We start from the raw sequence: 23,692 nt of genomic DNA on the forward strand, positions 1-23,692 counted from the left end.
CAATTTATGTATAAGATTGGAAAGCGGTAATCATGACCAGGACCAATCCACCCCGTTAAATCATGAATGGTTTAGATCAGGATTGGAAAGCGTTAAAGCATGAACAGAGACCAATCCACCCGTTAAAGCATGAGTGGGATCTCATGTATGTGGCAGTGGATCTTCCCTGTCAGCCCAGTACTGTGGTTTATTCTGATCAGGCGATTTATGTTATGGGTCACTTGCTTTGAAACATGCCTCTACGCAAAATGATGAAGTTTAAGTATGTACAAGTATGCAAGCACGTTTAAGAAATTTTTCATGTTATTGCACGTCTATGTATGTACGTATGTTCAAGTTTATTTATGCAAATTCAAGTTCCCGTATGTATGTTCTATTTTAAAGCTGCATGTGATTTTATTACGTATTACTCGTTACTTCCAGTTTATACGTGTTGAGTCTTTAGAGTCACTAGACTTGATCGATGCAGGTGAGGATGACTCGGAGGAGACTAGGAATGGGGACCAAGGAGCTGGCTTGGACTGAGCGGGAGGCTAAACCCGAGGACCGCCATGTTTTAAGCTTTTTGAAATGATCAAAATACTCTGACTTATGTTACTGGTTATGAGATTTTAATCAGATGCTTTTGGTTAACTTTATTTTAGATATTTGGTTGCAACCACTTTTGGAGACGTACAGTTTATTTTAAATCAAAATTGAGAGTTATTTTATAATCAAGAAAATTTTTATTTTTCCGCAAATTTTAAGTAGAAAAAAGTATGGTACGTTACAGTTGGTATCAGAGCGGTGCTCTTGTAAAGGGTTATGCCTACTGCTAGTCACAAGAAGCTCACGAAGTCAAACCTCAAGTCTGTAAGTTTTAAGGTTTTAAATTTATGTTATGTAGTAAGCATGAAGTTCTGATTTCAGCATGTGCATATTTTTAGTTCAAGTACGTGCATCTTATGTTATTGATATCATGTTCATGCATGTGGGGCTTACGTGTTGGGTAAATTGTTGGGACAGTATGCCTCCTAGACGTTTGATTAACCGTGAAGAAAGGGATGAAGACAGAGGGAGAACGCTCCTCCTCCTCCGCCGCCAGATATGCAGGCACAGATGCTTGCAGGTATGACACAGTTCTTCGCGCAGTTTGCGGGGAACCAGGTAGTGGCAAATACAGAAGCGTACGAGATTTTCAGACGGATGAGCCCAAAGGAGTTCTCGGGGACCACTGACCCGATGATAGCTGAAGGATGGATTAAGTCCATCGAAGTAATCTTCGATTTCATGGAGCTGGCAGACGCAGACAGTCAGGTGTGCCACTTTCCTTTTGTGAGGGGACGCCAGACTATGGTGGGAGAGTGCATCAGTATCAGTCAATCTGCAGACGTTGACTTGGAACGGATTTAAGGAAATATTCTACTCCAAGTTCTTCACTGAAGAAGTACGATTAGACTGACTAGGGAGTTCATGACGTTGCGTCAGGGGGATAGCAGCGTTGCGGAGTTTGTGAGGAAGTTTGAGAGGGGGTGCCATTTTGTGCCCCTGATAGCTAATGATGCCCAGGGAAAGTTGAGGCATTTTATGGATGGGTTGCGGCCGATCTTAGGCCGTGATGTTCGAGTTGCTGGTCCTACGACTTATGCAGTTGCCGTGTCTAGAGCTTTGGCGGTAGAACAAGATCAGAGAGATATTGAGGCTGACATGCAAGGCAAGAGGCCCTATCAGGCTCCACAGCAGCAGCAGCAGCGACCTCAGTTTAAGAGGCCGTTCCAGGGGCAGCCAGGGAAGAAGCCTTATCAGGGGTCGCCAAAGGGCAAGAGTCCTATGCCACAGCAGAAGAGCCACATAAGCCGGAGAACACTCGGTGTGCCCGAAGTGCAATTGCCAACATCCAGGCAGTGTCTATGGAGATCAGGAAAATGCTTTAAATGTGGAGCCAGTGACCACATGTTGAAGGAGTCCCACACGTGAGGCAGCCGACCTAGGGCAGAGTGTTCGCCATGCATGCGCAGGAGGCGAACCCAGACACGACGTTACTGACCGGTAAACTTTTCTACCTAAGCTCAGTATTAATTTGCCTTGCATGTTGAAATTTATTTGGGAATTATTAGTGTGCTAGCGACATTTTTGAATGACTGGGGATATAAATTTCTACTATGCTTGAGGTTAATGTTAGAATTTTGGGGATGTAAGTTTTGTGTTGTACTAACGTCTCTCAGGAAATATTTTCATTAAGAGATTAGCTACTAAGGCCTTGATAGATTCCGGGGCCACTCATTCATTCATCTCGGAGACGTTTGCTAACCACTTGGACATCAAGACCATCGGCCTTGACGTGAATTATTCAGTGACAGTCCATCAGGGGAAGAATTGTCAGCTACTAGCGTGGTCAGGGACATCGATCTCGAGCTGCAAGGCCACCTAGTGTATGCCGATTTGATTGTATTGTCGATGCCAGAGTTTGATATCATTTTGGGTATGGATTGGCTGACGAAGAACTGAGTCCTGATAGATTTTTCAAAAAAGGTCAGTATTGGTTGAGCCATTGAAGGTATGGAGCAATTTCTTTTTGAACCAGCCAGATGGAGAAGTTTTCCTCGCATGATCTCTTGCATGCAGGCACAAAAACTTATTTCCAAGGGGTTGTCAGGCTTTCTTGGCCAGCATCATTTCAACACCTGACATACCCACTCCATCATTATCAGAGGGCCAGTAGTCAGAGACTTCCCAAACGTCTTTCCTGACGACGTCACAGGTCTTTCACAGCCAATCTCCAAGGCACCGTACCGTTTAGCTCCAGCTGAGATGCTTGAACTCAAACAGCAGATTCAGGAGCTACTTGACAAGGAATTTATCCGCCCTAGTTTCTCACCATGGGGCGCACTAGTACTCTTCGTAAAGAAGAAAGATGGGAGCATGAGGCTGTGTATCGATTACTGAGAATTGAACAAGGTAACGATCAAGAATAAATACCCACTTCCAAGGATCGAGGACTTGTTCGATCAGTTGAAGGGAGCCACAGTGTTCTCCAAGATAGATCTTCGATCAGGGTATCACCAACTGAAGGTGAAAGACGCAGATGTTCACAAGACGGCCTTCAGAACCAGATATGGGCATTACGAGTTCTTAGTGATGCCGTTTGGACTGACGAATGCTCCAGCGATTTTCATGGACCTCATGAATCGGGTATTTCAGCCTTACCTTGATCAGTTCGTCATAGTATTTATTGACGACATTCTCATTTACTCGAAGAGCCATGAGGAGCATAGTCAGCATTTGAGGACAGTTTTGCAAGTTTTGCAGAGTCGCAAGTTATTTGCGAAGTTCAATAAGTGCGAATTTTGGTTGGAGAAGTAGCCTTTTTGGGTCACATAGTGTCAAGCAAAGGTATTGAGGTGGATCCAGCGAAAGTGGCAGCCATTAAGGAATGGGTTGAGCCGAAGAATGTTTCAGAGATCCGCAGTTTTCTGGGTTTTGCCGGTTATTACCGTAAGTTTATTCAGGGGTTTTCGTCGATAGCAGTGCCGCTCACTTCACTGACCAAGAAGAATGCTAAGTTCGTGTGGAGTGGCGAGTGCCAGAAGCGCTTCAATACTTTGAAGCAAGCTCTTATTTCAGCGTCATTGTTAGCCATACCATCCGGGAAAGAGGATTTTGTGTTATACATCGATGCATCTAAGCTCGGGTTGGGCGCAGTGTTGATGCAGCATGGTCGGGTCATAGCTTATGCTTCCAGGCAGTTGAAGGTGCATGAGAAGAATTATCCAACTCATGATTTAGAATTAGCCGCCGTTGTCTTTGCTTTGAAGATTTGAAGACACTATTTGTACGACGAAAAATGCCAGATATTCACTGATCACAAGAGTCTCAAGTATTTCTTCACGCAGAAAGAGCTGAATATGAGATAGAGACGGTGGTTGGAATTGGTAAAGACTATGATTGCGAGATTAGCTAACATTCGGGAAAAGCTAATGTGGTGGCAGACGCCTTGAGCAGAAAAGGTGGCAGTTGTAGCTCAGTTGTCAGTGCAGAGACCTCTTCAGTCTGAGATTCAGAGGTTTGGGTTAGAAATTTATTCCAATGGTAGAGCTCCCAGACTATCTAATCTGACAGTCAAGTCTGATTTGCTAGACCGAATCCGTAGAGGACAGCCTTCAGGTGAACAGTTGCAGAAATGGAGGCTGAAAGATGAGGCCAAGGGCAGTGTACTCTACACAGTGTCTGATGGTATTGTGAGATACAGAGGTAGAATGTGGGTGCCTAGTGTTGATTCGATCAGAGAGAATATTCTGACAGAGGCGCACGCATCTCCGTATTCCATTCAACCAGGAGGCACCAAAATGTACAAGGATCTGCAGATTTTGTATTGATGGCCAGGGATGAAGCGAGACATCCGTCGATTTGTATCTGAATGCCTCACTTGTCAGCAGGTGAAGGCAGAGCATCAGAGGCTGGCAGGAATGCTTAAGCCACTCCCTATCCCCGAGTGAAAGTGGGAGAATATCACAATGGACTTCGTGGTTGGTTTGCCAAAGTCAGTCAGAGGTTTTAATGCCATTTGGGTCATAGTGGATCGACTCACTAAGTCAGCACATTTCTTACCAGTGAAGACGACTTTCTCCATGACGCAGTATGCGGAGCTTTATATCAAGGAGATAGTCTGATTGCACGGGATCTCAGTTTCTATTGTGTCCGACAGGGACCCGAGATTTACATCGTCCTTTTGGAAGAGTTTGCATGCAGCCATGGGGACGAAGTTGTTATTCAGTACAGCTTTTAACCCGCAGACAGATGGTCAGTCTGAGCGAATGATTCAAATTTTGGAGGATCTATTGCGAGCCTGTATGATCGATTTCTAGGGGACTTGAGAATCGAAGCTATCTCTAGTGGAGTTTACCTAGAACAACAGTTTTCAATCATCCATTGGTATGGCTCCCTACGAGGCATTGTATGGGAGGAAGTGCAGATCGCCGATTCATTGGGATGAAGTCAGTGAAAGAGCAGAACTTGGTCCAGAAATAGTTCAGCAGACTGCAGATGTGGTGGTTAGGATTCGAGACAGAATGAAGACCGCCCAGAGTCGCCAAAAGAGTTATGCCGATAAGAGGAGAAGAGATCTAGAGTTTGCCGTGGGAGATCACGTTTTTGTTAAGATAGCACCTATGAAGGGTGTTATGAGATTTGGGAAAAAAGGCAAATTGAGTTCGAGGTTTATTGGACCGTTTGAAATTCTTGACAGAGTTGGGACACTAGCTTATCGTGTAGCCTTACCGCCGAATCTGGCCGGTGTACACAATGTGTTCCATGTCTCAATGCTGAGGAAGTACCTAGCTAATCCTTCGCATGTTTTGAGCTACGAGCCGTTGCAGCTTGCTCCAGATCTATCATATGAGGAAAGACCTGTCCAAATCCTAGATAGACAAGAGCGTAGACTTCGGAACAAGGTGACCAAGCTGGTCAAAGTCCGGTGGCTAAATTAATCAGTGGAAGAGGCCACTTGGGAGACAGAAGCGGATATGAGAACCGCTACCCAGAACTGTTTGGTAAGATTTAATTTCGAGGACGAAATTTATATAAGTGTGGGAGGAACTGTAGAGCCCAAATTCAGTACATGTATAACCCATGCATTTATTTTATTACTGAAGCATTTATTTAATTTTAAATGAGTCTTAGTGGTGCATGATTTATTTAAACGTATTTCTTTAAATTATTTACGTTTATGTGATGCACGTTAAAATATTTCTCGAGTTTTATGTTTCAGGCGATTATTCGAGGCGGGATCGAGGAAAAGAGACTGGTGACGATTTTTGGTAATTTTAAAACGTGGTATTTTATTTTAAGTTAAGAATGGGGCATTTATTTAGTTTTAGCATTTTAAAACCTAAGTTATCTATTTAGCTATTTTATGACATAACTTTTAAAAGTTATGTCACTTGTGCAAGTTATTTTAAATTTAGAGATTTTATTAATTAGGGGAGAGTTAGTATTTTAAATTAGCTTGTTAATTATTAATTAAGTAAACTTTTCTCTTAATTAACACTAATCACACGCACACACACACTTTTACACATACTAAACAACGACTAAACACACTCACACTTCACTATTCAGATTTTATTATTTTGAGAGGAGAAAACCTAGGTTTCTAGGAGTCCTTGCAGCCGCCCCCTCCCCTCTCCATCTTCCAGCAGATTTTCGTGTGTTTTCTTCAAGGATTTTAGCGCCACAATCGTCTCGGATCAATCCTCGCGCCATCTCCTCTTCGGTATCGTCGGTTCGGTAAACTTTAACATCATAAGGCACGTATATTCTGTTATTTCTGCATCGATCTCGTCATATTATGCGTTGTGTTGTTATTTATGTGTAAAAATACATGTGTTTTGTGTAGAAGTTTGAGCAATGTCGTTTGGATCAATTTTGAAACAGATTTTGGATCACAAATCATGTTTTTCCTGTCTTTTCAAAAACTGCAATTTTTCCGTCGTGATTCTGAGAAAACTTTCAACACGAAAATTGTAGAACTTTTTGATACCTTCGATTTAATATAAAATTCGAAATATATGGATAAAAATTGAGAGAGTTATGATCATTTTCGTGGGACTGCTCAAACTGCGTTTTCTGAAAAATTATGTTATTGATGTGTTCTTGAAGTTTTATTGTTGCATGCTTCGTTGAGATCGACGGGTGATCGTTGCTGCATTTAGGTATATTTAGTATGATGTTGGGTTGGTATTTGGTATGCCGGGTAGTGTCAATAGGCACTTGAATTCATTAGAAGCCGTAGGAAACGATTTGGGATTAATTTCCGTGTTTGTGAGTTGTATTGTGTCGTAGGGTGGATGTCGTTGTTTTGGGGTGGTTGTACGGGTTTGGATTCAAGGTTGTAGTATCCTAGGAGGGGTCTCGGGGTGTCGATTCTTGGTCGGGATGATCGAGTTAGGAGAAATAAGCCTTGAGTATACGATTTTTCCGTTGGTTTACTTTTACCGAGTCTACACGGACCCCTCGACAGACCCTGGCACGGGGTCCGTGCCCTTGTTTCCTCCTTATTGTCAGTAAACCGAGCCTACACGGACCCTTCGACGGACCCTGACACGGGGTCCGTGCCTTTGTTTCCTTGGAAGTGTCAAAATTGGGAGCCTACACGGACCCCTAGACGGACCCTAGCACGGGGCCCGTGTCCTTACTTTTTTTCGAGCATTTCATTAGCGAACCTACACGAACCCTTACACGGAACCGGGCACGGGGTCCGTGTACTTCATATTTTGGGAAAAAAAATTAGACTTCACCGCAGGTTTTGTTTTGAGGTTTAAGATAATGGTTAGTACGATGATTAAAAGAGGTCAAGTCTCGAGGAAACTAGAATGTCATAAGCTACTTATTCACTTCGGTGGTGAGCTTGAGTACCTAAGTTTAAGTTATGCAAGTTAAGTATTTCAAACTCATGTTAGTATGTTGCAGCAGCGGCCCCCAAAGCGAGATCCAACGAATCTCTCAACCCCAAGTAAGTATGTTCGACGTGCAAAAGAAAATATTTTAAGTTTTGAGGTATGCTAAATGTCTTGTGACCAATTTATGTATGGGATTGGAAAGCGGTAAAGCATGACCAGGGACCAATCCACCCCGTTAAATCATGAATGGGTTTAGATCAGGATTGGAAAGCGTTAAAGCATGAACAGAGACCAATCCACCCGTTAAAGCATGAGTGGGGATCTCATGTATGTGGCAGTGGATCTTCCCTGTCAGCCCAGTACTGTGGTTTATTCTGATCAGACGATTTATGTTATGGGTCACTTGCTTTGAAACATGCCTCTACACAAAATGATGAAGTTTAAGTATGTACAAGTATGCAAGCACGTTTAAGAAATTTTTCATGTTATTGCACGTCTATGTATGTACGTATGTTCAAGTTTATTTATGCAAATTCAAGTTCCCGTATGTATGTTCTATTTTAAAGCTGCATGTGATTTTATTACGTATTACTCGTTACTTCCAGTTTATACGTGTTGAGTCTTTAGAGTCACTAGACTTGATCGATGCAGGTGAGGATGACTCGGAGGAGACTAGGAATGGGGACCAAGGAGCTGGCTTGGACTGAGCGGGAGGCTAAACCCGAGGACCGCCATGTTTTAAGCTTTTTGAAATGATCAAAATACTCTGACTTATGTTACTGGTTATGAGATTTTAATCAGATGCTTTTGGTTAACTTTATTTTAGATATTTGGTTGCAACCACTTTTGGAGACGTACAGTTTATTTTAAATCAAAATTGAGAGTTATTTTATAATCAAGAAAATTTTTATTTTTCCGCAAATTTTAAGTAGAAAAAAGTACGGTACGTTACATGATTACTTCAAATGTTTATTTTGTACAAGTAGTTAACAAGGGCTTGAGCTTACCTTGAACCATTTCCAAGATTCGTTGCTGCAAGCATCATCGACAGGGGATGGTTTCACCAGTAGTATAGGATGTAACATGAGAATTGATCGGAGCACTTGATGGAAATGAGTGCTGATTGTATGGCCACTACGTATGTAGTCATGACCAACAAGTCGAGTTTTCTTGTGATGAGCCAATATAGACAGAAACATTGTGATCTTCTCTTCAATACGAACATATGTAGAGTCGACTAACCTCCAACATTAGTTAGCAAGTTACACAATCGTGCAAATGCATTCCTATTCATTCGCAAGTTTACCACACATTGAACATCTCCTATTTCAATTATACGGTGCAAATGGTTCATTGGCACATTTATTCTTTGTGTCATGCTGTAGCTGACTGTTGTTGTACGCGTATGGCAAAGTCGTTTCGCACGTAACTTCATTCGTTGTCGTCTCAAGAGTAACATAATCAAGAAGGATTGACACATGATTTGGTGAAGCATCACAAAAAGTAGAATGCGTCTACGCATAATGGTCATCGATTGAAGATACTTCAAAAGAAATTACAGTTTCAAATGTGTTTAAAAATGCATCTACAAATACCCAATACAATTTCATATTGTGTAAACGAAGACAGTACTGTACGGTGGACAACACTATTTTCTTCTTTCAAGTCTTCTTCCCAAAAACATCAAAATATATTACAAAATAAATTTTAATTCAGTATGAAACGCAGTTCTTTCTTCACTATTACCGAAATCATCGATGTTAAAAAATCGATTATTACACGCACATCTACCAGAGTGTCTTAAGTAATAAGTTGAGAAATTATTATTCAGTTTTGGTTTTCGAGTTTAATGAAATAACATTGATGAAATCGAGTAAGAAGGTCGGCAGAAGAATAATATTACAAAGGAAAGATACAACCGTCAAACATAGATAATACAAACACAAAACAGGACAAGATTGAATTAAACTATGTCAACCCAAAGTAGAAAAAACCAGATTTTTGGCAGAAAACATAAACAGAAAGAAAGGTCATTTACCGACACCGTGAGAGCCTCCTCATATTTATGCAAAATTTCGCAAAGTACATCCCAAAATTTAATCTTAAAAAACTTAATTTCGACAACAGCTTATGCAAATTCAAGTGTGAAACAAAGAATTTGAACACTAAAATAACCTGATTTCCGAAGATTTCAACGCAGACAGAAAATACCTAAGCCACACTCATTTCTCCCTTCGTACGTTGTTGTTTAGTTGGGCGAAGACTCTTTTGTTGGGCTTCTGGGGTGGATGAAAGGGTATTGTAGGAAAATGAACGTTTGATACAAAGCAGGATTATTAATAATGGAGTGTGGCATGGGTTTATTTTAACCAGGCTAGTACACTATAGTCCATTGGACAGTAGATTGGGTGGATTTAATTAAAAATGAATCAAACAGTGGATAATGATGGAAAAAATAACACAAACCTACTTAATCAAGGCTACCAAACGCTGCGTAAAATGATAAGTTTATCCCTTAAATAATCATCTCTGAAAAAATGAACTCTTCATTCTTTTAAAAAAATCTTGTAAGGTAACAGGATTTTCCTGACCTGGATGGTGGCCTAGTCTACCGTGAAAGGGCATGGGCTGAAAGGCACCCACTTGAGCTTATCTCACATCCATTTTTTAATTTTAAAAAAAAATCTTTTTTAAAAATTTTAACCAACGGTTTTTTTATTATGGTTTAAATTAAACAAAATTTGAGCATATATGAACTCATTACAAAAAAAAATTCCTAAATTAGTATTTTACATAGTTCACAACATCTAGTTTATATGTTGTTTTTAGTGAATACAAGTGTTTTTTTCTTATGTTGTACTCCTTCATTTCAAAATTATAATAAAGTTTTATTTCAAATAAATTGTATTTGTTAGATAAGATGTAATAAATATAAATAAAAATAAAAAAATATTATTATTTATTTTTAAATAATAATATTTTTACGTAAATAAAATTGAAAATATATTTATTTCTGTAAAATAAGAATAAAAATGAATGACATAAATAATGAGTGTTAATGTTAAAATAAATGTGAAAGAATGAAGATGTTAACATAATATATATGTGACATGTTGACGTTATAACTCTCGTCAATGTAGATGCTCTTACAACTTACGTGACACAACAAAAAATATTTGAGCGGCAACTTTTAATTATATTCTTTTCGGAAAAAAATGTTGCCATCACTTCATTCATAACATATTGGTACAAGGATGATGCGATTTTCCACATTTTATAATTACATCCAATGATTGTTGGAATCAATAATCAAACATTGAATAAAAGAGTGGAATTCATGCGAAGATCATAGGATGCAGCGATGACCGCAACATTGGATGTGACATACCTATTTTTTATTTTTTATTTTTAACAAAGTAATTAACGTTTTATTTTAATATCTTAAAAAAAACTCTTTTAATTTAAAATTATCAAAAAACAGTAATTTATTCTACGATATATCATTTCGATAACGTTTATTTTATGTATTTAGACATATATATTAATCTAATTTAAAATTTACCCAAAAATATATATGTACTTCAAAAATCGATGAAGTTCAGCAACTAAAATTTTGAATTTTAAAAAAGTTCATATATAGGGCTGGCCATAATTAGGACTTGAGATTCGAGTTGAGACTTTCTTAATATGTGTTGGGTGGATAAATCATGATCGTTTGAATGGGTAGCTGTAATTTAACCAATCAACATATATACCATGTATTGAGTGGATGAAAACACTACCCACGAGATAGCATGAAGAAAACCCCCTTGAATAATTGATTAACCATAACAACAATACCTTAACTCCGAAAAACCTATTTATCCACCATTGAGCTAATCGATTAACCATAGCCCAGTATGAATTCGAAACAACACAACTGTCGTACCTGATATTTGTCGTTGACCCAGGTTCGGCGACAGCATTTATTGTATATCCTCTCTCCTTTCAATTACATTCATACGCAGTTGGTATAAGATTTGAACCGATTTATGAGTATATATTGTATGCATAAGATCTCTTTCTTGAACACAATCCAAACTATTTGTATAATGTAGTTGACATGCCTTGCAGTCTTGAATCTTGAATCCAATGCTCGCATCTAGGGAAAATGTAGTATCTGAAATTATCAAGAAGGAAAAAATGCGACTGATGCATTAGAAGGGACATGGCAATTTTTTTATCCTAAATTTAATTAGAATATAATAGGTACCATGGCTACAATGTAGATATCATGTTACCACGGAGAGAGAGAGATTCCGTGGCTTAAGCGGCAAACAATCTTTATGCAAGCTTACAAAGACCATTTTTTACACGGTATGCTTGGGATAAAGTAGGAAACAAACTTGTTTGATGATGTTCGAGCACATCATTTTTCATGGCTAAGAGGATTTCAAACTGTCCATGAAGTATCAAAGGAGTTCCAGACAATTACGATGGATGGTTAAGCTATTCAGATCAATTGGTTCATGCATGATGCAAGTTGGAGCGGTGGTGGAATTGTAGTATCAAAGCATCTCATCTACTCCCATTTTCATTCTCTATGACTGATAATATCAACCACTACAATTACAGTTACAGATAAGACTTTCATAAGCTAACTCTGGATAACCTAGCCAAAAAAAAAAAAAAAAATCGTCCTTAGGGCAACGATTCGGAGTCAAGTCCCTACAAGACAACCACTGCTCGATGTGTCTACCATGTCATAGAGGCATACTAAGTTTAATAGAAGAGTAACTATAGAAAGATCATGATGACGAATATTGCTCAAGTTTTTTGTCACGACATAATAAATAAGGTAGCTCTTATGAATAAACTCAGAAAACAGACACTAAATTTCATAGCAAAGGGCGCATAACCAGGATTCATACAAAACCCTCGCTTCGAAATTAAGACAGCATTTCCAAATGATGAATTTAAGCGCATCTGCTACAGATTTTCCTGTCTGGATATCCATTTTTTTATTTTGAGACTAGCAGATCGCTGTGGGCAAATCTTGTCAAACTTCTCAATTATAACAAGAATCTGAAATGGATATTCATAACTGGGTAAGGATGTGGGCAGATGCATGGATCTTACAACCCAACGTGTCGAGAAACATCCAAAGCGAATGGAATATTGAAATATAATTCTAAAGATTCGGAAAGTTAAGAAGACTTACCTCAGATAAAATCACTCTTCATCCATTAATCAACGAGATTTCAGTCAGATGGCATATAACGGTATGCTACCAAATTTCCTACAGCACGTTCAGGATCAATAAATGAATAAACCGAACATGTTGTGATTACACTGTCAGTAATTCGATATCACAATGAATTAAACAAAAGCTTAAAAGTCGCATCATAAGAAAACTTGGACCAAAAGCGTCTTGATGATAAGAAAGAGGAAAGATTTCTGTAAATTGTTCAAAGTAAATGACTATCATAAATATAATCTGTCCTTGTTTCAAAAGCGTAAACGGAAAATGATGAAGTTGAAAAAAAAACACCCAACTTTATACCATAGTCCATAAGAACAATATATCACTTGAAACAACATTTATTGATGCATAAAAATAGAACACTGATGACGACACAAAATCATAAATACAAATTAGGATGATCATAGAAGTTGGGGAAAAAAGATTCATACCTGAAAAATTCTGTGATATGTTCAAATTCTAATCACCTCAAATGCAAGTCACTAAGAAAATCGGAGAGTCTGAAAACATCATAATTCGTAAATAACACACAAATTACTATACGGAAAATGTTTTAACAAAATTTGGTAAACATTATTGAAAAAATAATTGGACAAATGTGACCTAATATCTTTAACAATAACTGTATTCCCATCTTCATCCCCAAGATGGCGAAGAACCACTTCCTCAATTGTACCATCTCGATAGGCATGCTGTAAAATGGAATCCATATGAAAAATCGCTAAACTTAGGGATACATAAAAGATTCGCATGCATATTGGAATGAAGCACTTAGTGGTAAAATAATTGTAGTAATAAATAAACATGGATCGGAAAAAGAATAGAGCTTTTAAGTTAACTGCCATCGTCATAAATGTAAATACCTATATCACTTCAGCAATTTGTGCCGCTTACACGTTTGGTGTCTTTTGTTGTTGCGAACTAATATTTATTCTAGCACCAACAATTTAAATATTGACATGACAGCCCCAAATTTTAACTCACGGCTATTGTGCGAAGGAGCAAACAAGAAAGTCAGTAACATAATGTTGCATCGATTCCTCGAATAACACCTTGACCAAGCTAATGTCCAAGGTAGCTGATACTCATCAATACACTAAACTTGTCAGCATTATTTCACTCTTAATTCCAATTATTATTAGTAATAAATGTGTGAAATATAAATTGCAACCAAGACGTAACTTACAAAGCCCCAACAAATCCTAAATCACATGTGAAGCCATAGCATAGCATGTCATCAATAATTTGGTGCAAACATCACAACTAACTCCCACAATTAAATGCGAAATAAATGCAACTCAAGATCTGGAACTTAACAAATCCATAAATATATCAGAAGCAGAACAAAGCTAGTATGGAGCACTTTGATATCGTCAGAGAAATAGTCCAGCATCAGGCCCCAATATCAGTACTTCATTTATTCTCAAGACACAAATTTATACTCATAAAATACTATGGTACACAGGTTTACACTGCAAAATTCTGCTGAATATTAAGTACTGGATCACATTTTTCGCAACTAAATCAAATATAACAGCTGAAGGAGCATTATTTTCATTAATAGTCACTCGCGTCAATTATCCCGCAGGAAAGGTAACATCATTGTCATCTCTGCCACTATATTGTTTAAAGCTTCGATAGTATCATTATCCAATTCCTCATTTTCTATTGGAATGTTGGGCCCGGAAAATTGCTCAAGTAAGCCATTCATAGCTAAGGTGTCAGAGCTCAATGGAGCTTCATCTATGTCCCGAATTCTTGATCTGTTTAAATAAGGTTCAAATGTAGCATCCCATAAAAATGAGCCAGGCTTGACAGTATGCTGGAACATAACAAACTGATTCGTCAATGGAATAATAAGCAACCAAGTTTACAATAAGAAAAGGAAAGTGCACTAGAGGAACATAACTTTTAAAACATTGATCAGATTCAAATTAGTTAAGTCTTTGATATAGACGAAGAGAAGATACAAAGAAATCTTTGTAGCAAAATAACATCAATATAAACTTGAAAGTCAGATATCTAATCATGAATTGAGCACTTCAATTCTTGATATAGGAATCCAAAACCAAGCTTGCTGCCCAATCCTTGGAATAAATCATCACAATTATTAAGAAATTACTTGAAAAATTTCTGAAAACAATTGTAGTTCCTTAGAAATATTTCATAAAGTAAAGCACAAAGAAAAATGGTTTGAAGTCTGGATTGTAAAATCTAATCTCAGCCTCTATTAAAGGCTGTTTGACTGCTCAACATAATATTTAATAACAATTCAACTTTCTATCACTTCTTAAGAAGCTACTGAGATCTCAATAACTTCAAAACAATTTCTTCTCACTTTTCCTAAATGAGAATCAAATCTGAATAACCAAATCCTCTCCACATGACTCAGTCTCAAACCCAGGACAAAAAATCAAGTAACATATTGCATTGAATGTTCAGCATTGAGTTAACAAATGGCTACAAAAGAATTATTTTGAATTTCAAATAAGCATATTGGAGAAAAGATTTCACCAATATGAAACATATATCATTATCACCACAGAATGAAGAATCCATAGGTCATATCACTTGAATACAACTAAAAAATTAGGTACTTTACTCACAAAGATTTCCACAATGTGCAAGGAAATAAACCAGCAACCATATGTAATCAAAATTTCAGTTCCCAACAAGAAATCGATCAAACAAATTTTAGACAACAAGCAAGAAGTAGAATAAAGATACAGAAACAACAATACTCCCTTCGTATCAGATGCGGCAATACCTCTGCATTGTAAAAAATTATATTCTCAACAGCATTTTAACGGAGAATCTAAAGATGTAATCATTTAGATGGATATACCACAAATAAAGCAACAAATTTAGAACAGTTTCATTAAATGCTGAAAACAAAACCTCGGCATGGGAGAGCAGCAACCAAATCATAATCATTAAAGATCCAAGAAGCACTAAAGTACACAAGAGTCACGGGACTTAAACTCAAACGGCAACCATCATCCACCTAATTGAAGTTAGGTGTATTAGAAAGTATGATTCAATATTTTAGATTCTAAGAAAAGCATGTCATCACGCATCTGACATGAACTTTACAAACCAATAAATAATTATAACTAGCGCATCGACAGTCTGTTTTGTAATAATTTTATTTATATTCAAATATGGGTAATAACATAATTATGAAAATCAATGAGAGGTCATACTGCAACTTGAAATATTAAAATGAAAACAAAAACAAACAAAAAAAACCAGACCCAGACACACCAAATTTGTCTCTATTATCCAGATTCTTAATAATAATCATAGATAATAATAATAATAATAATAATAATAAGGAAAAATATTTATTATTGTGCAATCAAATATTGGCATAAACTAAAGGTAAGCCAACTGCATTAAAAGCATCCTTCCCATGGTACTTTTCTCAAACACAAAAAGGAAACACCAACCAGATCAGTTCCAAATATTGACCTGCACTTATTTTAAGACAGCAAAATATTTTTCAGTCCTGAGGAAACTTAAGTAGCTGAAAACAAAGCCATATCCACAACAGCCAGTTGCATATCTCATAAAAAAACAACAACTTAGATTATAACAAATATGCCAGCTTTAAATGAGTTTCCTTCTTTATTTCCTGCCCAGGACCTGGAAAATGAACATTGGGAAGCTTCAATGAACAGTCACAGCCTCAATTGGCTGCCTGTATATCTTCTTAAGCATCATATATCACGACAAAAGAACCTAAATACCACCCTCTTAACAATTACATATTAAATCCTTAGAAAATCAATATATGCTATTTTCAAGCAATGGCCCATAAAAACTTTTAGGAAAGGAAAAACTAAAGGAAGTTGAAATAAGGTTCGGAGGATTTAGATTTACCATGGCAACCATTAATAAGCAGTGATCCAACAAGGACAATCAAATGGATTGGTCTAACAGGTAGTTTTTTAAGGAGACCATACATACCTTGTAGAAGCAACTTGTCCCAAATGGGCAGGTTCCATTACCAAAGTCGAAATGCTTGCACTCAATGGACCTGGAAGATAAGTACTTGTTAATGAGAGAAGGAGAGGGATAAAGGAGAGCGATAGAAGGAAATGAGGGGAGCTTTACTTGAGTTTTTTCTGGTAGCTATCGACAATCTCCAGCTTTTCCTCTTTTGAGGAATACCAAATGACACTAGGAATGACATAGTATGAAAGTTTTCGACATATAGGGCAAGCTCTTAGAGCAGCATTAACATCCAAACCAGATGCCGGAGAACTACCACGCCAATTCCTGATGCATGATATACAGAATGGATGATCACACTCTGATAATATTCCAAATTTTCTTTCTGCAGATATAGGCTTTGCGAGGACACGCTCAAGACACACACTGCACTCTATTTCTTGACTATGCCTCAATGCTTCCAAGTGTTTTTGCATTTTCTCACATGTTTTCATATGTTCCTCGCTTTCTTGTGGCCTGTAAGGATGCAAGCACTGCTTCCCACAGGTAGGACATGGGTCACCATGCATGTGAGGACATTTATTCCCACGAGGACAAGCACCAGCAGCAGCAAACGAGCAGATTGATTGGTCAGCAGGATCAACGCTCTTCGGAGATCTAGCTTCTTGACCACTCTCTGGTAAATCTTGATGCCCCAACTTTTCCCCCCACGCTGGTCTAGGTGGAGGATGGAAAGATCCATTAGCAGCTGAATGTTCAGTAATTACAGCTGGGGAACCATAAGCGTAATATCCGGAAGTTCCGGAAGGCTGCACCACGGAGAAGGAAAGCTCTGCTGAAGTAGATGGAACTGAAGAATGTAACCTTGAAGGTTTGACATGTTCATATCTACATCTACTGCCATAAGCACACATTCCTTTCTGGTAGAAGGTACATATCTGGGATAACATAAAAAAAGTGGATAACACCATACCATAGACAACTACTTTTAAGCCCCAGCAGGTTAACAGAAAGTTACATTATTCGGAGGCGCGTTCCAATCATGTGAAAACTCACAATGTTCCCCTTTAAAACATGCCCCATGAGCAAAGAATTTGCACTGAACCCTGAAAAAGTCAAAAGGAGAAAACATGTCAATTTATTCCGTTCACACCTGTCCATAAACCACTGATATATTGTTTAACAGATTAAGGTGCTGTAAAACCGACAACCATGAGCATGTTGAGATAGGCATCAAAGACCAGGTCACACTAAGGTGTAAGGGTGCCCCAAATCCTAGGCCAAGTGAAAACACATGCATCATCTAGCCAAGACACACATATGTGTATCCATTCATGTTTTCTTTGCAATAATTGTTGTGAGATGACAAACAAACAAACAAAATAAATAATAAATCTCCCCGAGAGTAAAACTAAAGAAATATAATTTGTTGGGATGATATTTTACTAAATATTAACGAATTTTTATGCACTAAACTCCAGTAAAAAAATTACAGAATTCAATCTATAAGACAACTGAGTTGAGGTCTTCCAAAAGAACTATGCAACCATAATTTAATTTCTTGTTATGAGCAACACGAGAGTATATAATATAAGTGATAAACAACCTATAGCCGAAATAATCTTGATTCAAAACCATGGTATTTTGCAACAAATGTATGAAACTTCAACTCTTCGGCAGCAAAAATTCCAAACATGGGCCCCATCTCTTAAACACCTGAGTAGCGCTTGACTTAGAGCAGTTACAAAAATGGGTAATAATAAAATAATGAGAAAAAAATTAAATATACATTAGAGAAGAAAAAAGACTATCCAAATACCACCTGTGAAAAATTAAAAGACAATTAACCAGCCAAGTCATGTAAGTAAAGAATGTTCTGATAAAACCAATTCTTGAACAGCATTTCACAATCCTCTCCCCTTCTGTGATGGGATAATAAATTTAAGCAGTTAATCACAGAAAGTCGACAACTCGTCCAATTGAAAACAAAGGCCCATAACTGATTATGCTTCAAATCTTTTTATACTGCCCCAACATCTTTAATCTGACCCAACTCCATCCTAAATAAGTTATAAAAAAGAACACGGATAGAGATTGTCAAAAATAAATTCCAACGCCAGAATCAAGGCAAGATAGATATCCCAAAACCACTGATTGGCACAAAATAGAAGCTCGGATCGTATGCCTCGGGGAAAAAACACAAATCAACTAATATTTCGGCACCGCATAAAAACTCACTAGTAAAATCGAATTGTTCCAAAATCATTTATCACCTTGACATGGCGTTGTATCAAATCCGCTCAAGTAAATTTGCTTCTGCCACTCAAGAAATGCAAAATTGGGGAGCGAATTTAGGGTAATTTGCGATTCGAGCTTCTGTCCACCAGTATTATCTGATGATGATGTCAGAATTGCAACGGCTTCTATATATTATAATCATATAAAAGGTTTGGCCATGCAACCGCGCTTCATGGTATTTGGTGAAGTAATATTCTTTTTAAGGGTAAATTGTGCATCAGTACACTTTAAAAAAGAACTTTGGTTCTAGTATCTGGAAATAGAAAAATTTTAAATATATGCCAAAAATACTCTTGTCTCCTATTTGTTTTAATTGATCCCCGCGCTTCACAAAATGGTATCAGAGCTTAAGGTTAATTTATTTCAAACACAGATTTTATTATTACTAGTAACTAATTGTATGAGAAGGAGAATTTTGAAAAGATTATGAATCCGAACTTAGGTTCGAGAAAAATAATTTACAAGATTTATTCCAATATTTTGGAATATACACAAGTTAATCTAACTATTGTTAGATATCAAGAACAGAAAGGGAAGCATCAGCACCCTCAAGTTAAATTCTCAGGTAAACTTATGATTCAAGCAAATAAGTTACTGAAAATTGTACCAGACTCCTCTAAGCTCTCCTTAGATCTTAGAGAAATCCAGAAAACAGTACAAAATTATGGCAACATACTATATTTTGTACCTCAACGAGTTGAAGAAATCCTTAAAAACCAGGAAGAAATTCTTGGAATATTAAAGGATATTCAAATAAGAATACAGAGACTAGAACAACAATCAGGTTCTAGTAAAAGGACTTCAGGAGGATGGTTACCACCATCATTTGGTACTGAACCCTTGTTACATCAACAAGGAAAGGCCAGAGTGGTGTCAAAACTTTTGACTGAAGAAGAAAAGATGATCAATCTAATCAAGTCTGTCTCAGAAAAGAAATTGATCTGATGACAACTTTAGAAAGGATTGGTTTGGAAGATCTACAAGAGCTTGCGGAATCTTTCGCAAATCTCAAAGTGGTAGATCTAAAGATGAACACAGCAGGAGGTGAAGTATCTGCTATAACCTGGTCATCTACTCAGGAACCACCAAGGGAAAGTGTGGGATCTCAGAATATAAACATGAGAGAATCTCAATCTGATTTCCATACTGGTGGAGGTTCACACCCAGCAGGGACAAGGACAAGGAGAAGTCAAATTCCCTTGCACCAAACACTCTACGGCAAGACTGTTTTAGATCCTATACATCCTTATGGGGTTATGCTTAACCTTGATGTATTAGATTTCAAAAACAGAGAAGATCTCATAGATGATTGGACATCTGCTATGAGAATCGCAGCAGGTACAATTGATCTCAACAAAGAAGGATTCATTAAACTTTTAGAAATGAGTCTTATGGGATCAGTGAAAATTGCTTGTGACATGACTTCATCATAAATGAAAGAGTCAGTCCTGGCCGGAGAATCTCTGAGCGAGATAGCCGGAAAAATGGCTACCCTATTTAAAGCACAATTTATAGGGGTAGACTATTTTAACAGTCAAGATACAGAGAAGATGAAGAAATATACTCAGGCTCTGTATAGTCTTGAATTACACGATATATGTTTAGTAGATGAATACATCATGTTATTCACTAAATATCGATGGAATTCAGGAGTCGAAGAAGATATAGCTATGCAGCTTTTCTTCGCAAAAATGCGAAGCCCTTGGAGAGAAATGCTCATAAGGGAATACGTACCTGGTAATCCAGATACGCTGGCAAGAAGAGCCTCTTTCCTCAAAGGAAAGTTGGCAGAATGGTGACATATGGCAGCATTACAAAAGAATTACAAACGCTTAAGGGGTATAAACAAAAGAACTCCCTTGTGTTGTAAGGAAAATGATCTTCCAACAATTATTGGAAGTAAACCACAGAAGCATAAGGGGAAAAGTTTTAGGACTCATCCTTATGCACGAAGTGGAAGAAGTTCTTGGAAACCAAGAACTGTATGGTCTAGACAGAAAGCCAGATCTTATAAATCTGGACAAAGAAGCGGACCATCGAGGAGTAGGATATCATCCCAAGCATCGAGTACATCTCGAAGCACTGGAAGAACACCTACGAAGAAAACTTTCAGAAGAGCTCATACGCGAGCCAATGAAAGTTTCAAGGATTGCAATTGCTGGACATGTGGAGCAAGAGGTCATATTTCGACCAACTGTCCAGAAAATGAAAAAAGAGGTATTAAACATTTCGATCCTACCCCGGATATTGAAGAAGCAGTTTATTACCAAGATCTTATTCAAGTATACCGATTTGAGGACATTGCCTCAGATGAAAGTATATATGAAGAAGAAGAAGTTCTAAGTCAAGGAGAATCTGATGGAACTGAATCGGGATCTGACTGAGGACGAGGTGTTTCGACACGAAACACATGAAGATTTTTCTGGATTTTTTAGCCAGACAACAATCTCTAATAATATGGTCCAAAGGATCATGAGAAAAAATCCTAGCTTACAGAGATATCAAGGATTCTCTGCAGGACAGGTAGAAAAGTTCTTAGGAAGTCTTGGCCTAAGAAACAGAAAGCATCATCTCATCTATAAAGTTTCCAGAAGGGAAATGGCAATCCCAATGGAACTTACAGGAAATAGAATGAAGATGCAGTTAATTCCTTCTGAAGAAATTAAGGAGGAATTACAAAAACTCAAGATAGAAGTAGCAAGGACTATGTCTTGGATTCATATTGGAGCAATCCAAATTATGATAAAGGCTACTTTCAAAGAAGGAATAGATTCGCCTATTGATATTGCTATATGCGATAAAAGAATGGGGAATCTTCAAGATTCAGTACTGGGGACAATCTCAGGAAATCTCTGTGCAGGAAAGATTGTGGGAGTAATCTATCCAAGAGTAGCCTACAACCTGGCAGATCAAGATTTCAGCCGAGCCTTGACGTTACATCAGAATTTCAAGGAAAAAAGGCTGATGAAAGAAGGTAATAGACCATATTCTATTACTTATCAGATTTCATATGCTCTATCTAATACACATCATTCTGAGTTGTTTATTAGAAATGAGTTTATTGAAATACCTGAGATATTTGGAAGAGTTGCTCAGGCAATTTATCCGGAAAGAGTTGAGTTTTCTTTAATACAGGAAACAGATATCCAAATACAAGACAAACCGATTCTACAAAGGAATCAAAGTCTTAGATTGGAGTCAAGAAGACTATCTTTTCAAGGAGATAGAATTACGAGTTACAGTTGGGAAAAACACCTGTTATAGAAACCCAACAGGAGACGAAAAGTTTTTCTACGATAGGAAAACTTAGGTGCCCAGAAGAGTGGAAGGAAGTTGGAATAGTATTTGATATTACAAAGCAAAGGAATCAATTTCCTTGTAATTCAATATACTATTTAGAACAACCGATGATAGGAACTTACCAAGGACTGATTAATATCGGAGAATTGGAAGTTCATATTCATGGAATTCCAGGGAAAGAATCAGATACACTGATTCTTGGACTAGAGTTTCTCGAGGAACACAAACCTTGGAAACGTCTAGAGATGGAATGGAGTTTATGGCAAATGATAAGATGTTGAAAATCCAATGACCACAAGCCCATTCTCCATATACATTCCAATAGGAATGTTGTATGAACAATATAAGGCAGAATATTTTGCTGCTTATATTGATTCAGGTGCTGGAATATGTACAGCAAAACGAGAAGTTTTTCCAAATAATTTGGAAGAAGAATTACCAAAGATTGCTGGAAGAGATTTTTCCAGAAGAATCTTAATCTTATGTAAAGGGATTAAGATGACAGAAATAATGATTGGCGGTGCGGGGCAAACACCTTGGTACAAGATAAAGACACCACCAATTTATTTTCATGATACAGGAGCTGACATATTGTTAGGAAATAATTTCCTACAAATGTTCAAGTCCTATACTCAAGAAAATGAGACTAGATGATTAGTGTTCACAACGCCATGTGATCACAAAATCATAGTCCAGAGACTACGGGAGGCATTTTACAGAAAATTGCCAATCCAGTTTCGCAGCAAGCGTGGTGATTCAGGAAAACTTCTGAACCCAAAAATGAAGGATTCAAGACGGTTTGGAGAAAAAATGCTCCAGTTAAGAGCATATAAAAAACTCCAACCAGAAGATATAGAATGCCTTAAGATAACTCTACAGACGAATGAAGTAGAGTTTGAAGCTAAGGTATCACTGGAAGATGTCAAGAAAATGATCAAAGAAAATTACAATGAAGATCCCTTGGCATGGTGGGACAGAAATCAACTCAAAGCCTGTCTTAAAATTAAGGAAGGCAAAGAGTATGAATTTGTCCGTTGCAAGCCTATCCCAATGAATATCATTGATCAAAGGGATATGCAGATTATAATCAAGGAACATTTGGACCTTGGTTTAATCAAAGCAGGAATGTCACCATATAGCAGTCCAGGTTTTCTGGTAAGAAATCATGGTGAGATAAAACGAGGTAAACCCAGATTAGTTATTAATTATCAAGAAATTAATAAAATTCTGGAGTTTGATGGGTATTTTATACCTAGTAGAGAACACTTGATTAGTTGCATACGCAACACCAAGATATTCCCTAAGTTTGATTGCAAGTCCGGATTTTATCAAATACGGATGCAGGAAGAAAGCAAGAAATTCACAGCTTTCTCCACACCTCAAGGACATTATATTTGGGAAGTGTTACCAATGGGATTGGCCAATTCACTCCAGATATTTCAAAGAAAAATGGATAATCTTTTTAAAGATTATTTTAAATTTATGTTTGTTTATATTGATGATGTTTTAATAGCATCCAAAG

At 37.5% G+C, this 23,692-nt stretch overlaps 1 protein-coding gene and 1 pseudogene across 6 annotated transcripts in view; both read right to left on the reverse strand.

Moving 5' to 3' along the window:
• The window catches only part of LOC142530601 (uncharacterized), a 15,367-nt pseudogene extending 6,792 nt beyond the window's left edge, over positions 1-8,575 (reverse strand).
• Positions 1-19,006, reverse strand: part of LOC142531118 (putative RING-type E3 ubiquitin transferase C3H69) — a 62,567-nt gene extending 43,561 nt beyond the window's left edge. The window contains exons 1-8 of one of the 6 annotated variants that reach the window (XM_075637157.1): positions 18,846-19,006; positions 17,591-17,678; positions 16,735-17,510; positions 16,588-16,657; positions 13,222-13,310; positions 13,050-13,118; positions 12,577-12,654; positions 11,167-11,535 (exon numbers count right to left, since the gene is read on the reverse strand). In XM_075637157.1, the coding sequence (XP_075493272.1) occupies positions 13,082-13,118; positions 13,222-13,310; positions 16,588-16,657; positions 16,735-17,510; positions 17,591-17,678; positions 18,846-18,853 (1,068 nt within the window). In that variant the 5' untranslated portion in view covers positions 18,854-19,006 and the 3' untranslated portion in view covers positions 11,167-11,535; positions 12,577-12,654; positions 13,050-13,081. Of the gene's footprint in view, positions 1-11,166; positions 11,536-11,628; positions 12,028-12,274; positions 12,441-12,576; positions 12,655-13,049; positions 13,311-14,079; positions 14,441-16,587; positions 16,658-16,734; positions 17,511-17,590; positions 17,679-18,845 lie in introns of those variants that run through there. The other 5 variants (XM_075637156.1, XM_075637155.1, XM_075637158.1 and 2 more) reach the window with 5 other exon arrangements.
• Between the last annotated feature and the right edge of the window lie 4,686 nt (positions 19,007-23,692).

Source organism: Primulina tabacum, chromosome 17 (genome assembly GCF_025594145.1).
Source record: "Primulina tabacum isolate GXHZ01 chromosome 17, ASM2559414v2, whole genome shotgun sequence".
Lineage (NCBI taxonomy): Eukaryota > Viridiplantae > Streptophyta > Magnoliopsida > Lamiales > Gesneriaceae > Primulina > Primulina tabacum.